The 16,958-nt window shown below is 33.6% G+C and overlaps 1 protein-coding gene across 2 annotated transcripts in view; it reads right to left on the bottom strand.

Annotated features, from left to right (window-relative positions):
- Positions 1–16,958, bottom strand: part of Mindy2 (MINDY lysine 48 deubiquitinase 2) — an 85,818-nt gene that overhangs the window by 33,082 nt on the left and 35,778 nt on the right. For both annotated transcript variants that reach the window (XM_027923013.2, XM_071608315.1), the window contains exon 4: positions 15,338–15,496. In XM_027923013.2, the coding sequence (XP_027778814.2) occupies positions 15,338–15,496 (159 nt within the window). The remainder of the gene's footprint in view (positions 1–15,337; positions 15,497–16,958) is intronic.

Genomic DNA, 16,958 nt, shown 5'->3' with positions numbered 1-16,958 from the left:
TTTATTCTAATACAATAATAAATATAAAAGTAAGACTTATGAAAAAGAAAATCAGCACTGAAAACAACACAAAACAGTTTCCAATTTTTTTATAGCTCGATGTAATACATTATGTAAGACATTACAAAGTTGTACCTCAATTATGCAAAAATTATAAAATCAGATTATCACATGCAACTTTATTTTTTGTTTATTGTTTGTTTTTTGAGGTACTGGGAATTGAACCCAGGGTCCCAAGCACTGAGATATACCACCAGTCCTTTTTATTTATTCTAAGTTGCCCATGCTGGCCTTGAAGTTGTGGTTCCCCTGCCTCAGTCTTCCAAGTAGATGAGATTATAGGTGTGCATCACAACTTTATTTATTAGGGTTAAAAAGATGCACTTAAGTGATTAAAATAAATGTGGTTTATTTCAATAGGAAAAATAAAAAACTGTAGTGTTTATTTTAACTAAAAATGGCTCACATTTAAAGCAAGGCAAATATAAATTTGCTAATTCATAGGGTTAACGAAGTCCTTCCATTTTATTTATTATTTAGTTTCTAGAAAAGTGTAGTGGAAATATGACCAGATATAACTAATGTTGTTTTCCTGGAGGAAGGTTAATATATATTAATCAAGAACAACATATGCATCAGGATTCTTATTTAATCTTTGTCTTTACAGGTATAGAAGGAAAGTAAATTCAAACTTTTAAGCTATAAGAAATGTAATTGGGTATTTATACTTTCCTTGCATTATTCTTTGCTTTGACTATTGAAGAAAAAAAGTTTCTGTTGCCCAAACAACTTATTTCTATTATCTTCATATCCTTAAAAAATACATTTATATTTACTTTTAAATTATATACATGCATCATGGTATTAATATGTTAACCACACAATAAAAGAAAAATACAAATTAAATAATGATGCAAAGAAAAATAAGCGAAAAATAAGAAATGTTTCTTCCTACATCTAAATGATCATTATGAATATTTATTCTTTGAATATCATAGTTCTTGACATATATCTGTTCAAGTAATACTCTGGATGGTGCCTCTCAAACAAGGGGGTTAATTTAAAAGATCTAAAAAAGTTCCAGGCTCAGGTTACTTGATCATAAGTTCAAGGGCAACCTGGGCAACTTAGATGACCTTGTCTCAAAATAAAAAGGGTTGGATTTGTAGCTTAGTGGTAGAGAACTTGCCTAGCATGTAAGAGGCCTTGGGTTTGACCCCCACTACCACACACTACAATAAAATAAAATAAGAGAAAGTAAAGTAAAATAAAAAGAAAAACCCAAAGCAGGAAATTGTGGGAAATGTTATATATGTATCTTATACATTTCATGTTAACTTAAAAAACAAAGATGTATTCACTTGTCAGTCTTTTAATGGAAAACCAAATAAGATCTTTTGAGAGAAAATCCTTGGGCTATTACTCAATGCAAATCACACACACACACAAAAAAACATATCTATGATTTCTATTTTTGATTCCTTCAACATGAGAACTTAGATACTTAATTAAAAATTTAAGGGCATGATATCTTATCATTATTTTTCTCAAGACCTTTATTTTTAAAATTTTCTTTATTTTTTTATATTTATTTTTTAGTTATAGGTAGATACAATATCTTTATTTTATTTTTAGCTGGTGCTGAGGATCAAACCCAGTGCCTCACGCATGGGAGGCGAGCACTCTAACTTTGAGCCAAAACCCCAGCCCAAGACCTTTATTTTTCTCAAGACTATTTATAGTACTTTTCTCCATTAAGTCTTCCCAAAGAATCTAAAGTTTTAATTCTAAGAAATACATACAAATATGACTAGAGTGGCTCAGTGATTAAGAACCCATGGGTTCAAAAATCACAAAAATCTGACTAGAATAAAATAAATATATGAACACCAATTAAATTTAAAACAGACTAGCAATAAATACAAAATTTCAAATTTCTATAAGAAGAATATCTACATTCATACTTCATTAATTTATTTGAGTGCCTATTACATACCACTATGTAATATGTGCTGTTAGAGAAGCTGTGCACACAGCAGAGAACAAAACTGTCTGTGTTTTCAGAAAGATTACATTCTAGAGTAAAAAACAAACAATAGATCAAATAAACAAATATATAATTTGCTAGGTAGTTGTGTGTAGTGTGTAACTGCTGTTTGTTCATTTTCATTGTAGCACAATATTCCAAAATATAAATATACCCCAATTATTTCATCTTTTGGTGGTTATTTGAATTCTTTCCAGTTTGAGGCTATGGCAAATAATCCTGCTATGAACATTCATGTACATTTATCCTGTTTCACACATGGAGAGTATGAACATTCATGTACATTTATCCTGTTCACACATTGAGAGTGAAAACTTTCAATGTGTGAAACAGGATAAATGTACATGAATGTTCATAGCAGTATTATTTGCCATAGCATATAATACTGCTAATAGCATCTAAGTTCTCATGTTGAAGGAATCATTGTTTCCCAGAGTATATGGCTAATTTCCATTCTTATTATCAGGATCTAAAAATTCACAATGTTGAAATCTTCTCCAACATTCAATATTGTTAGACTTTCACATGTTGGCTAGCTTGACAAGGTTATAATGGTATCTCATTTTTATTTCAATCTGTATTACCTTCATGACAAATTTGTAAGTTCACTGGCCATTTGGATATCCATTTTTGTGAAATGTCTGTTTGATCCTTTTTTTACTGAGTTGTCTACCTTTTAAAAAATTATTTCTGGGAGTTCTTTATACCTTCTAGATATTAATCTTCTATAAGTTGCAGTCATGTACTCTGTGGCTTGCTTTTACATCCTCTTTGGATGACTTTAGATGAACTCAAATTCTCAATTTTAAGGTAGTCATGTTTACTAATGTTTCCTTTATAGGTTAATGGATTTGTATTGTTTAGAAATTCCTCCCTATTGTTGGGTCTCAAACATTTAGTTTTATATTTGTTTTTTTAAATATTTATTTTTTAGTTGTAATTGTACACAATACCTTTATTTTATTTATTTTTATGTGGTGCTAAGGATCGAACCCAGGGCCTCACACGTGCTAGGCAAGTACTCTACTACTGAGCCACAACCCCAGCCCCTAGTTTTATTTTATTTTTTACAGTTAAACTTTAATGCACATGGAACAGAATCATTATTGTGTGAATTGTGGAAAACAAATTTCATTTTTCCACTATGGCCAACAAATTGTCTTGGCACCTTTTATTGAAAGAATTGCTCTTCCCTCTTGCTCTGTAATGCCCTATTTCTGTCTACATAAGCATAGTGGTTTATTTTTGGGGGGTGGGGTGGCTCTATTCTCTGGTCTAATTCTTAATTATAATATTAGCTATTTCATATATGAAAAAGTATGTCCTCCCTACTTGTTCTACTTCAAGAATATCGATGTTTATTACTGGCCTTTTCTACTTTCATATAAGTTATTAAAAAAAAAAAAAAAAAACAAACATGTTGGGCTGGGGATGTGGCTCAAGCGGTAACGCCCTCACCTGGCATGCGCGGGGCGCTGGGTTCAATCATCAGCACCACATAAAATAAAGATGCTGTGCCCACTGAAAACTGAAAAATAAATATTAAAAAATTCTCTCTCCCCCCCCCTTAAAAAAAAAAAAAAAACATGTTGCATTCCACAACTCCCTGCTCCTAAACCGTCCCCCCCCCACCCCACCCCCAGTTTGCTGGAATTTTGTTTGATTGTACTTTTTGGAAAAACTGGAATCTGTATAATTCCAGTCTTGAAATTTAAGAGCACCACATCTCTGTATTTTATATGGGTCTCTAATTTCTTTCAAATATAAAAATTATTTCCAAAGCCAGGTATGGTAGGTAGCCTATGCCTATAGTCCCAGGTACTTGGGGCCTGGGGAGGAAGGAGGGCTTGAGTTCAGGAGTTCAGGGCCAGCCTGGGCAACATAGTAAGGTAATGTCTCTTAAAAATAAATAAATAAAACTAAAAAAAAATTATTCTCATAGATGTCTTATGCATCTTTTTGTCACATTTATTCCTAAAAACTTATGCTATATAAATAATGTTTTAAAATTTTCACTTTCTATTTATCATTTAATCATTTTCAAAGAATTTTAGCTTTGCTCATCTTCCTTATATTTACTTCCTACTTTGATACTTTCTGCTTTATTAAGATGGATATACAGCTCATTAATTTTTAGTCTTCTCCTTTAATATATGAACTTAAGGTTTAAAGATCTCTCTAAAAACTATTCTGGTTAAATCTCACAAGTTTTTTTTTTTTAATATTTATTTTTTAGTTGTAGTTGGACATAATGCTTTTATTTTATTTATTGATTTTTATGTGGTGCTAAGGATCAAATCCAGGGCGAGCACGCGCTAGGCGAGTGCTCTACCGCTGAACCACAACCCCAGCCCAAATCTCACAGGTTTTAATATGGATTTAGTTACTATGTAATTAAAAATATATTCTAAATTACATTATTATTTTCTTGACCCAAGTAGTTTCTATTTATTGTTTTTCTACTGATTTCTAGATAAATTGCACTGTGGTCAGAGAAAGAAAATTTAATCCACTAGAGAAGACTAGAAAGATAGGATGATTAAACGCAATATGATACCCTGGATTTTGGAACACCATCAACAACAACAACAAAATTGGTGGAAAAATATGTGAAATTTGAATGAAGATTATAATTTAGTTAATATAGTGATGTACCAATATGAAATTCCATACATGTATCACGGTCATATAAGACATTAACATTAAGGAATTCTCTCTAGTATTTTCCAATAAATCTGAAATTGTTCAAAAATAATAGAATTATGAAAGAATGTAAATTTATTACATTTTTTCTTTTGTTTCTATTAATTATAGAGATAGGTAATTAAAATCTTTCACTGTGACAATGTCAAATTTTGCTTATGCACTTATTATCAGTAAAACTCAATTGTGTACTCAATTGTGATGTACACTAATTTTGCTTTTCATTATAAAAATAGTGATCTTTATTTGTTGTGGCAGTTCCTGTGGGTCTAAGGAATGAACAGTCACTTAGGCTATCTACTTTCCAGATATCTTCTGAAGCACAAAAATTTCAAATGATTTTATTAAATTTTTATTAAATTAAAATTCTATCATTAGTAATGCTTTTTGATTTGACATCTATTCTTTCCAATATTAATACAGGACACACCAGCTTTCTTTTGACTAGTAATTATACAGCATCTCTTTTTCCTTGTAATCTTTCTGTATAACCATATTGTTTATATATGTCTTATAAACAGCAAAAATAAATAAATAAATAAACAAAAATCTAATCTAGCCTCAGAATAATTCTCCTTCCTTCCTTCTTTTTGTATTGAGGATGCTGGCAAATGCTTTACCACTGAGCTACAGCCCCTGCATACTTTTTTTTTTTCCTTTTTTATTTCAGTGATTTTTTTCCCCCACATTTTTATTGGTGCATTATAGGGATTATGAGGAACTTGTTGACACCTATTTAGACATGCATATAATATAACAACATAATTTGGTCAATGTCACTCCCTAGCATTCTCCCCTCCTCCCTCTCCATCCCTTGGTCCCTTTTTTCCCTTTGATTTCCCTTTGATCTTCAGGATATCCACCCCCAACTTTCTTTTCCTTTTGCTTTATAGCTTCGGCATATGAAAGAAAATACATGACTCCTGATCTTCTGAGTTTGACTCATTTTTCTTAACATGACAGTCTCTAGTTTTATCCATATTCCTGCAAATAACATTATTTTATTTTTCTTTATAGCTCAGTAAAACTCAATTGTGTATACATGCCACATTTTCTTTATCCATTCATCTGTTGATGGATACCTAAGTTGGTTCCATAGTTTGGCTACTATGAATTGTGCTACTATAAACATGGATATGCATGTATCACTGTAGTATGATGACTAATTCTTCAGGATAAATACCAAGGTATGGTATAGCCATGTCATATGGTGGTTCCAGGCAAACTCTTTTGAGAAACCTCTATACTCATTCCCATAGTGATTTATTAATTTACAATCCCACCAACAGTATAGAAGCATTTATTTTTATTTGTATTCTTGATGACTGTGATTCTAACTGGTGTGAGATGAAATCTCAGTGTAGTTTTGAGAATACTCTTTTTAGAGTATTTACTCCTATTTACACTTACTATAATTATTTCTTCTAGAAATAATTTTATTGCCAGGTGCAGTCGTACATGCTTAAAATCCTAGCTACTCAGAAGGCCGAGGCAAGATTATCACTAGTTTGAGACTAGTCTGTGCAACCTTTTGAGATCCTGTCTCAAAATAAAAAAATAAAAAGGGCTGAGGATGTAGCTCAGTGGGTATAATGCCCAGTACCATTAATAATAATAATAATAATAATTATTATTATTATAATTATTATTTTATTAATTGTTACATAAAAATATCAAAGCACATTATTAATGGGATACAATGTGTTGAATACATGTATACATTGGATAATATTTAAATCAGGTTAAACAGATTTATCTCCTCAAACTATCATTATTTTATGGTGAAAATTTTCAAAATCTATTCTAGATTTTTGAGATGTAAAGTACATTATTGCTATTTACACTGTGTAACAGCACACAACAGTTTTTTGCTTCTATCTAATTGTAACTTAGTACATATCCATAAATGTTTCCCATCATTCCTTACCGTCTCCAGCCTCTGATAACCACGATTATACTCTTAAATTCTATCAGATCAACTTTTTAAAATTCCCCATAAAATCATACGGATCTATTTCTGTGCCTGACTTACTTCACTTATTTTTTTCTCATTTTGTCCCAAATGATAGTTTCATTCTTTTTTTTTTTTTTGGCTGAATAGTATTCCATTATATATGTGTATTACATTTTCTTTACCCATTCATTAGCTGATGGATACTTAGGTTATTTCTATTTCTTGGCTATGAATTATTATTCATATATTTAAATTCATTAGATATAACCATTCTGTCTGTCCCATCAGTTCAATATTACTTTCTCTCTCCCTTTTTCCTTCTTTTTAGACTAATTCTTCTTTTTCTACTAATCTAAAAGTTACCCATATGTTTCTAAGGTTTTCATGGTTACTCTAGAAATGCACTATCCAATAGTATTTTTTAACAATGATGGAAATTTTCCAAATCTATGATACCCAACAGAATATCCACTGGTCACATATACCTATTAATTTCTTTTCTTGTGGTACTGAACTGTCTTGCTTATGTTAGCTAAATAAATGCTCTACCATTGAGGCCCACGTGTCTAGTGAGAAACTAAAATGTAGTTAGTACAACTCAGAAACTAAATTTTTAAATTTAAATAGATATACATGGCTACTATATTGAACAGAGATGCTACAGAAACTATAAAACATCTATCCTGGGGCTGGGGATGTGGCTCAAGTGGTAGCCCACAAGCCTAGCATGCGAGAGGCACTGGGTTCGATTCTCAGCACTACATAAAAATAAAATAAAGATATTGTGTCCACCTAAAACTAAAAAATAAAATATATTTTTTAAAAAAACATCTATACCTACCATATCAAAGTCAAAAATTTATATTTAGGCTAGGCACGGGATAGGTACCCTTATTCTCAGCTAGTTGGGAAGCTGAATTTGAGATCAGCCTGGGCAACACAGAGAGACCCCATCTCAAAAAGAAAAACAAACATCTTAATTATTTTCTTCTTTAATAATTCATTCTAGGTCCTCGGAATACTTCAATTCCATTTAATCATTCTTCAAATTTGTTATGATTTTTACATATTCTATCATGAATTTTTAAAATATTTTTTTTTTAAAATTTGTGGCAGAGAGCAGTGGCCCATTCCTATAATACCAGCAATTTGGGAGGCTAAAGGCTGGAGTATTGCAAGTTTGAGGCCAGCCTCAGCAATTTAGTAACACTCCTCAAATAAATAAATAAATAAATAAATAAGAAAGACTGGGGATGTAGTTCAGTGGTAAAGCACCCATGGGTTTAATCCCCAGTAACAACAACAAAAAAAAGTTATTTGTATATTCATCATTTAGATTTATCCATGTAGTTATCATCTTATATTCTCTCCATTCAACTTTTCTTTCAATCAGGGATCATTTTCCTTCTGACCAAAATAATTAATAATGGCCTATGACTAGGGATGTGGCTTAGTGGTAGAATGCTTGCTTATTATGCATTCTAAGGTCCTGGGGCTCAATGTCTATCATGGCAAAAAAATAAAATTTAAAATAAAGTCTACTGGCAGCAAATGATCTTAACTTAGTTAATCTGAAAGATGACTTTTCTTCAGACAAAAGTAATAATTTTACTGAGAACAGAATTATAAGTTAGCATTTCTCTTCTTTCAGCACATTGAATATATCGCTCCATCATCATCTGGCCTCCAAAGTTGCTATTAAGGAGTTAGTTATCAATTGACAATTGGGGAATACCTTTACAATGACTGAATCTGGGTGCCCACCATCCAACAACAAATGCAGGGATTTATTTGAAAAATAGTTATTTACAAAAAACAGAATCAGACTACAGAGAACCATCCAGTTCCGAAATGTATTTGGTGTAGACCTATGAATTTCAAACTTTTGCCTTGTTCTTTTCTTCCAGCAGTAGAATTCTTCTGGCACAAAAAAAGTAAGCAAAAAAAGCAGACATGAGGCTACTCTGAGAGTTTAAAAACTGCTATCTAAACCAGTAAAACCTGATAATTGCTTTTCTACTTTTTCTTGAAGCATATGGACTCACCTGTTTACTGGATGACATATAGCTATTCATAAAGTCAAAGAGATGATCTGAGTTTACTTTTTAAGAACTCAAGTTTAATTTCCTCAGGCTATCATCTCATTCACCTAAATAATCAAAACTTCCTGGCATTGCCATCCACCAGGATCAAACTCGACCCATTTTGCTTTGCGTAAATGGTTGGGTATGTTAAGACTTTTCAGTGATCTTCTCAGAAGCAAAGTATCAGTAAAGACACAGATGCCCTTCTTATAGTAAGCTATCCTTCCATTGTCCAGAATACCATTTGCTTTTATGAATGGACAGGCATGGAAAAAGCACTGCAATGTTCTTACTATTATGATCTCTCCTCTCTATAAGAGGAGAGTTCATGGGCTGGGGTTGGCATGCCTGCGGCCCGGGTTCGATCCTCAGCACCACATACAAACAAAAGATGTTGTGTCTGCCAAAAACTAAAAAATAAATATTAAAATTCTCTCTCTCAAAAAAAAAAAAAAATGAGTACAGTAGCAGTCCATCAGTTAATACTGATTGAGAATCTACTATATAGCCAGGAGTGGTGGTACACATCTATAATTCCCTCCTACTAGGGATGCTGGGGCAAGAGGAGTTCCAAGTTTGAGGAACTGAACTGAGGGGCATTCTACCACTGAGCTATGACAGTGTGACCTCAGTATGACAACAATAACAGAGAGAGAGAGAGAGAGACAGACAGACAGAGAGAGAGAGAAAGAGATAATGTTCCCTAGAATGCCAAGGACTTGGCAACTTAGTGAGACCCTGTCTTATTAAAATAAAAAGGGCTGGGGATGTAGCTCAGTGACAGAGAGCCCCTGGGTTCAATTCTCAGTACTGCAAAAAGATAAGAAAAAAGAGAGAATCTATGATATGCTAGGTACTGTTCTAAACACTGAGACATAGAGCCCAGCCCTTATAAAACATGCATTCTAGTGGGATATAACAGTTACTCAGGTAATAGAATAATAATTCCAATTAATAACAAACAGTAAAAGGGGGCTGGGGTTGTGGCTAAATGGTAGAGCACTTGCCTCACACATGTGAGGCACTGGGTTTGATCCTCAGCACAACATAAAAATAAACAAAATAAAGATACTGTGTAAAAAAAATGCTTCATTAAAAAAAAAAGACAAATGGTTAAGAAAATAAAATAGGGTTATGGGGGAAAAATGACTGGGGGATAGGGAGGGTAATGAATTTTAACAAGCTAGTCAGGAAGGGTTTTCTAATAAGAGATATTTGACCTAAGAACTAAATAATGAAGAATCAGAAATGTGAAGATCTGGGACAATACATGTTAGGGAGGAGACAAGTATTCTATAGTGGGCAATCAGTCAACCCAAAAACTTTGAGACAAGAATGAGCTTGACATGTCTGAAGATCACAAAAGGAGCTAAAGATGCTGGGTGAACAGCTATAATTCTAGTTACTTGGGTGGCTGAGACAGAAGAATCCCAAGTTCAAGACCAGCCTAGGCACCTTAGCGAGACTCTGTCTCAAAAAATAAAAGTAAGGGCTGTAATAGCTCAGTGGTAGAATGCCCCTCAGTTCAGTCCTCAGTATGACAACAATAACAGAGAGAGAGAGAGAGAGAGAGAGAGAAAGAAAGAGATAATGTTCCTTAGAATGAGAAGGTATAAGAAGTACAGAAGGTGTTGGATAGACAGGCAGAGTCTAGATCATACAACCCATGATAAAAATCCTAATTAAGAATTTCATTTCTTATTTTAGTTACACTAGAGATTTTTAAGGAAATAAAGGGAAAGGTATTATTTTGCAAAGATAATTCTGAGTGCCAAAACAATTCAACAGCGAAAGAATAATCTTTTCAACCAATGGTTGTACTAGAGCAATTAGATAAACACATGCAAAAGAATAAAGCTGGACCCTTTCCTCAAGATATACAGAAAAATTAATTCAAAATGGGTCAAATTCTTAAATGTAAGCAATAAAATTATAAAACTCTAACAACAAAATATAGGAGTAAACCTTTGTAACTTTCAGTTACACAAAACCATCTTAGGATACCAAAAGCATGAGGCAAAATAAATAAATGGATAAATTAAACTTCATGAAAATAAAACCTTTTGTATTTCCAAGGATACCATGAAGAAAATAAAAAGACAACCCATAGAATGGCAGAAAATATTTCCAAATATATATCTGATAAGGGGTTGTAGTGAAAATGTAACAAGAACTCTTGTAACTAATAACAAAAGACTAATAACAATTTAAAATAGGCAAAGGATCTAAACAGATGTTTCTCCAAAGGAGATATACAAATGGCTAATAAGCCCACGAAAATATGTTCAACATCATTAGATGAGAAACATGAATAAAACCACAATGAGATATGATTCTACACCTGCCAGAATGGCTTTAATAAAAAAGAGAGATAATTAAGAAGTGTTGATGAGGATAGGATGTGGAAAACAGAACATTCACACACTGCTGGTGGGAGTATAAAAAGGTGCAGTCACTTTGAAAGAAGTTAATTGCAAAAGACCAAATATTATATATCTTAATTTATATAAAATGTTCAGAATAGCCAAATCTTTAGACAGAAAATATAATGGGAAGGTTGAGGGGAATGGAGAATGATTGCTAACAGGAAAGGGCTTCTTCTGGGGATGATAAAAGTGTTATAAAATTGCTTGAGGTGGTAGGTGCATACCAACTGGTGCTAGAGCAAGTAGACATCCATAGATAAAAAATAAAATAAAATAAAATAACCCAAAGTTTTATACCTCATACAAAATTAACTCAAAATGAATCATGGACTTTCTGTAAAGCCCAAAACTATATAATATTTAGGATAAAAAGCATATGAGAGAATATTTAGGATCTAGAGCTAGGGAATTCTTAGACTTAACACTAAAGCATGAGACATAAAAGACAAAAACAGATACACTGAACTCTACTGAAATTAAAAAATTATGCTCTGTGAAGATCTTCCTGAGATTATGAAAAAACAAGTTTTAGGCTAGGAGAAAATATTTGTGAAACACACATCTGACAAAGAATTAGTGTCTGGAATATATAAAGAAACCTCAAAGCTCAACTGAACAGAACCAATCTAATTAGAAAATGGGAAAAAGAAATGAAGAGATATTTTATTGAAGAAGAGATCTGAACAGCAAACAAGCACACAAGAAAAGATTCCCAATATCATTAGTGATTAAAGACAGGCAACTGAAAAGTAATGAAACATGATTACATAACAATGTCTAAAATAAAAAATAGTGACAATGTCAAATGCTGACAAGGATGCAGAGAAACTGGGTCACTCAGATACTATTGGTGGGAATATACACTTTTTGGTACAGACATGCTAATTAATAGTTTGGCAGACTCCTACACACATACACACATACACACACACACACACACATATCACTACCATATGGTCTAGCAGTTGTGCATCTGGACGTTTAATCCAGAGAAATTAAAACAAAAACTTGCACACAAATGTTTACAGCAGCTTTATTCTTTAAAAAAAAACAAAAAAAAAAAAAAACATTTTTTTTTTAGGTGTAGTTGGATACAATACTTTTATTTTATTTATTTATTTTTATGTGGTGCTAGGTGAGCACTCTACCACTGAGCCACAACCCCAGCTATAGCAGCTTTATTTTTAATAGCCAGAAACAGAAAAACAAACAGGTAAATAGTTTGACAGGTAAATAGTTAAAGTGTCATAACCACACCATGGAATACTATTCAGTAATAAAAAGGAACAAAATATTAATACATACAACTACCTGATGCTCCAGAGATGAGTTAAAAAAAAAAGGCAATCATAAAAGATTACATACCATATTGTTTTATTTATATACTATTGTTGAATAACAAGATTATAGAAGTGGAGAACAGGTTAGTGGTTGCCAAGGATGAAGAAGGTGAAGGTGGGAGAAAAGTAGGTGTGGCTATAAAAGGGCAACAGGCAAGATTTTTATGGTGGTGGTTCTGTATTTCACTTTGTTAATATCATTTTCCTGGTTTTGATATTTTACTTAAGTAAAATTGCAAAGTAGAAACTAGGTAAAGGTTCAATGAATTGCCCTGCATTATTTCTTATAACTGCATGTGGATCCACAATTATCTCAAAATTAAATGTTTAATAATAATGATAATAATAGGGCTGCAGGTGTGGCTCAAGCGGTATCGCGCTCGCCTGGCATGCGTGCGGCCTGGGTTCGATCCTCAGCACCACATACAAAGATGTTGTGTCCACTGAAAACTAAAAAATAAATATTAAAATTCTCAAAAAAAAATGATAATAATAATAAAAGGTAGTGGGGCAAAGTGGCACACACCTGTAATCCCAATGACTTGAGAGGCTGAGGCAAAAAGATTGCAAATTCAAGGCCAGCCTTAGCAACTCAGCAAGACACTCAAGCAACTTAGTGAGACCCCATCTGCTGTGACTACTCCTCCTTTTTTTTTTCTCTTTAAAGTTCACAAATAAATAATATTTTGACATTTTTTTACCTTATATTTAAAAATTATAAAAATAAACTATAAAATAGTAAAATAGTATAGGAGTAGAAAGAAGACAGATTAAAGGAATGACTAGAGAAGACTAAGCCTATAGAAAAATTTAGTATATAATAAAGAAATTGTTTCTTTTTTTTTGGTGTGGTACTGGGGATTGCACCAGGGCTTCACTTAGGCTAGTAAGTGCTCTATTATGAGCTACATCCTCAGGCCAAGAGGTCAATCTCTACAGATTAAAGCAACTGGAATTCTTACTCTCCAGTTACCAGACAATTGGCCAATGAGAGATATTGGAGGAAATCAGAGAGAGTCAATGTCAAGGTCATTGTACTGTCATGTGTAACTAATTAAAACAAATAAAAAAATCAAAAAAAAAAAAGAGTTAAGTATTACCTTCACCCTTCCCCTGCTGGGCCACAGCTCGAGACCTATGTTTCAACGATTGGTCTGGCTGAGTTCTACTAATTACATCCTTTCCTAGTCTCTTCAGAGTTAAGGGTAGCAATAGTTTTTGGCTCTTGTTAACTCTACAATGCTTCATTATCCCTCACTTGTTTCCCCAACTTTGACCACATCGTTATAAATAAATATACTCTCTTCCTTAAACTTCTGTCAATTATCCTTGAATGTGTCATCTACTTCATATCAGGGTCCTGATGTACTTGCTAAGAAGCACAATCTGGAATGCTGAACTAGTAAATATCAAGGTTCTCTGCATATTTAGAAATGAACAGTTAGAATGATGGGAATATGAAAGGCTGGGATTGTGGCTCAGAGGGAGAGCACTTGCCTTGCAAGTGTGAGACAGTAGGTTCGATCCTCAGCACCATATAAAAATAAAACAAAGATATTATTAAAAAAAAAAAAGAATGATGGGAATATGAAACAGCTTTTAAAATAAATGTTGGGATGATCTAAAAAAATCTCTTTCAGGTGCCAGGGTTGTGGCTCAGTGGTAGAGTGCTTGCCTAACATGTGTAAGGCACTGGGTTCAATCCCTGGCACCACATAAAAATAAAAACAAATAAAATAAAGGTATTGTGTCCATCTACAACTAAATATATATATATATATATTTTAAAAAAATCTCTTTTCAAAGCTGTACATTAAAGAATATGGTCTTGCTCAAAGAGAGTTCTGACCTTACAAACGCCAGAAGTTTGTCTCCTGGAAACAAATTCTAAACTCTTGGAATTTTCTTAGTAATAGGAGAAACTTTGTAATTTGAGATGGGTCCCTTGGACCATCCCTGCAGTTTATATTAATGAGGTGACTCATGGGGATCCCATGAACACTATGGTGTCAGTTTAGCCCACTGGAAAGGAAGAGCTGGAGACTAAATTCAACCATATGGGCAATCAATCAATCATGTTTATGCAATAAAATCTCAATAAAAAAATTTAACATTGAAGGCCAGGATTGGCAACATTCCATGTATATTGTCATATATCAATTTCAAAAAGATAACATGTCTGGAGGACAACAGAGGCTTTTTTGGAATCTTCCCAGTTTTTGCCCTGTGCAGTTCTTTTCTTGGCTGACCTATATCTTTTCCCTGTAACAGTAAGTTTCATAGGTTCAGTGGACTCTGGGAATCTTTTTTTTTAAACTCAGTGCCTTTTTTTTTTTTTAGTTAGGTGGACACAATACCTTTATTTTATTTATTTATATGTGGTGCTAAGGATGAAACCCAGGGCCTCACACATGCTAGGCGAGTGCTCTACTGCTGAGCCACAACCCAGGACAGACTTTGGGAATCCTTCTAGAAAATTATTAAACCTGAGAGTACTCTTGGGAAACCTCTGAACTTGTGGTAGGTGTGAGAGGTGAGGATAATCCTGTGGGGACAATTTGTCTAACTCTGGAGTTAGATCCTAACTCCTTGTGAGTGGGATCAGAAATCTGGGCAGACTTTGGTATTTGATAGTTTGGAAGTCTATGCCCTTCACCTCAAGATTTGGCTTATTCTGGATCAAAGCACAAAAATATAAGCATCAGAAAATATAAATTAAGATTAATTTGTAAAATTAATATTTTACATATTTATATGTATATAATTTAAATTCTTCTACTTACCTGAGGGTCCACTAACCACCCATGGTACAAGGGAATATCAAGAAGATCAAACACTATGCATTCCGGTGTATATTCAAATACTCGAACACCAGTGAATCTGACATTTACATCCAGGCCTGTCTGAAGTTTGTGTAAAATTGCCATAGCATCACTCATATTCTGAAAATAAAAAGGGGGAAAGATATAGTTTAGAAAAATAAAAACAAAAGCAACTAAAATAGCATACCCCTGTGGTCCCAGCTATTCAGGCAATTGAGGCAGGAGAACTCCTTGAGCACAGGAGTTTGGGGCCAACCTGATAAACAGGAAGACTCGGTTGTCTGTTTAATTTTTAAAAACAAATTTTCCATTTTATCCAATTTATTCAGCTTTTCAATAGATTTTTTAAAATATTTTTTTAGTTATACATGGTCACAATATCTTTATTTTGTTTATTTTTATGTGGTGCTGAGGATTGAATCCAGGGTCTCTTAAGTGCGAGGTGAGCGTTCTACCACTGAGCCACAACCCCAGCCCCTCTTCAATAGATTTTTATTACTAAGTACCTATTATGTTCCAGACATTCATGAGTTCCAAAGATACAATGGTGAATAAAACAAAATTTTGTTCTTATGTAACTAACATTCTAAACATGTAAATTTACAGTACAATGTCAAGTGTTAGTAAGAAAAATTGAGTAGTCTGAGGTTGTACAGAGTGGAAGGGGTGAAGGACCTATTTTAGATGTGAAAGTTTAAAGTAAAAAGAATTTCTATGTAATCCCAGTGTCTCAGGCGACTAAGGCAGAAAGATCAAACATTCAAGGATAGCCTCAGCAACTTAGCAAAACCCTGTCTCAAAATTAAAAATAAGGGTTGGGGTTGTACTCAGAGGTAGAACATCCCTGGGTTCTAGCTCTGTTACTGGAAAAACAACAACAAACCAAACAATTTCTAAAGTCAGCCAGGTGTGGTTGTACCACCTGTAATTCCAGGTACTTTGAAGACTGAGGCAGAAAGATTGCAAATTCAAGCTAACCTAGACAATTTAGTGAGACCCTGTCTGAAAAATAAAATAGCTTGCCGGGCACAGTGACACATGCCTGTAATCTGAGTGACTCAGGAGGCTGAAACAGGAGGATTATGAGTTCAAAGTCAGCCTCAGCAACAGTGAAGCAAGGCCTAAGCAACTCAGTGAGACCCTGTCTCTAAATAAAATACAAATTAGGGCTAGGGATTTGGCTTAGTGGTTGAGTGCCTTTGAGTTCAATCCCCAGTACCAAAACATAAAATAAAATAAAATAGCTCAGTAGCAGACTACTTGCCTAGTATATGCATGACCCTGGGTTCCATTCCCAGTATCACATACACACACATAAAAAGATATTTGCAGACCCATATTCATTACAACATATTCTCAATAGTTAAGAAGTGGGGCTGGGCATGACACCTGTAACCCCAGAGGCTCAGGAAGCTGATGCAGGAGGATGGTAAGTTCAAAGCGAGCCTCAGCAATTTAGTGAGGCCCTAAGCAACTTACTGAGACCATGTCGCTAAACAAAATATAAAAAGGCCTGGGATGTGGCTTGGTGTCCAATCCCCGGTTTAAATAATTTAAAAAAAAAAGGGAATTGGAAGTGTCC

This window comes from Marmota flaviventris, chromosome 2, assembly GCF_047511675.1.
Source record: "Marmota flaviventris isolate mMarFla1 chromosome 2, mMarFla1.hap1, whole genome shotgun sequence".
NCBI classification, from domain to species: domain Eukaryota; kingdom Metazoa; phylum Chordata; class Mammalia; order Rodentia; family Sciuridae; genus Marmota; species Marmota flaviventris.
Note: the sequence above shows the minus strand (reverse complement) of the source record. Positions and strands in the feature narration are given on the sequence as shown.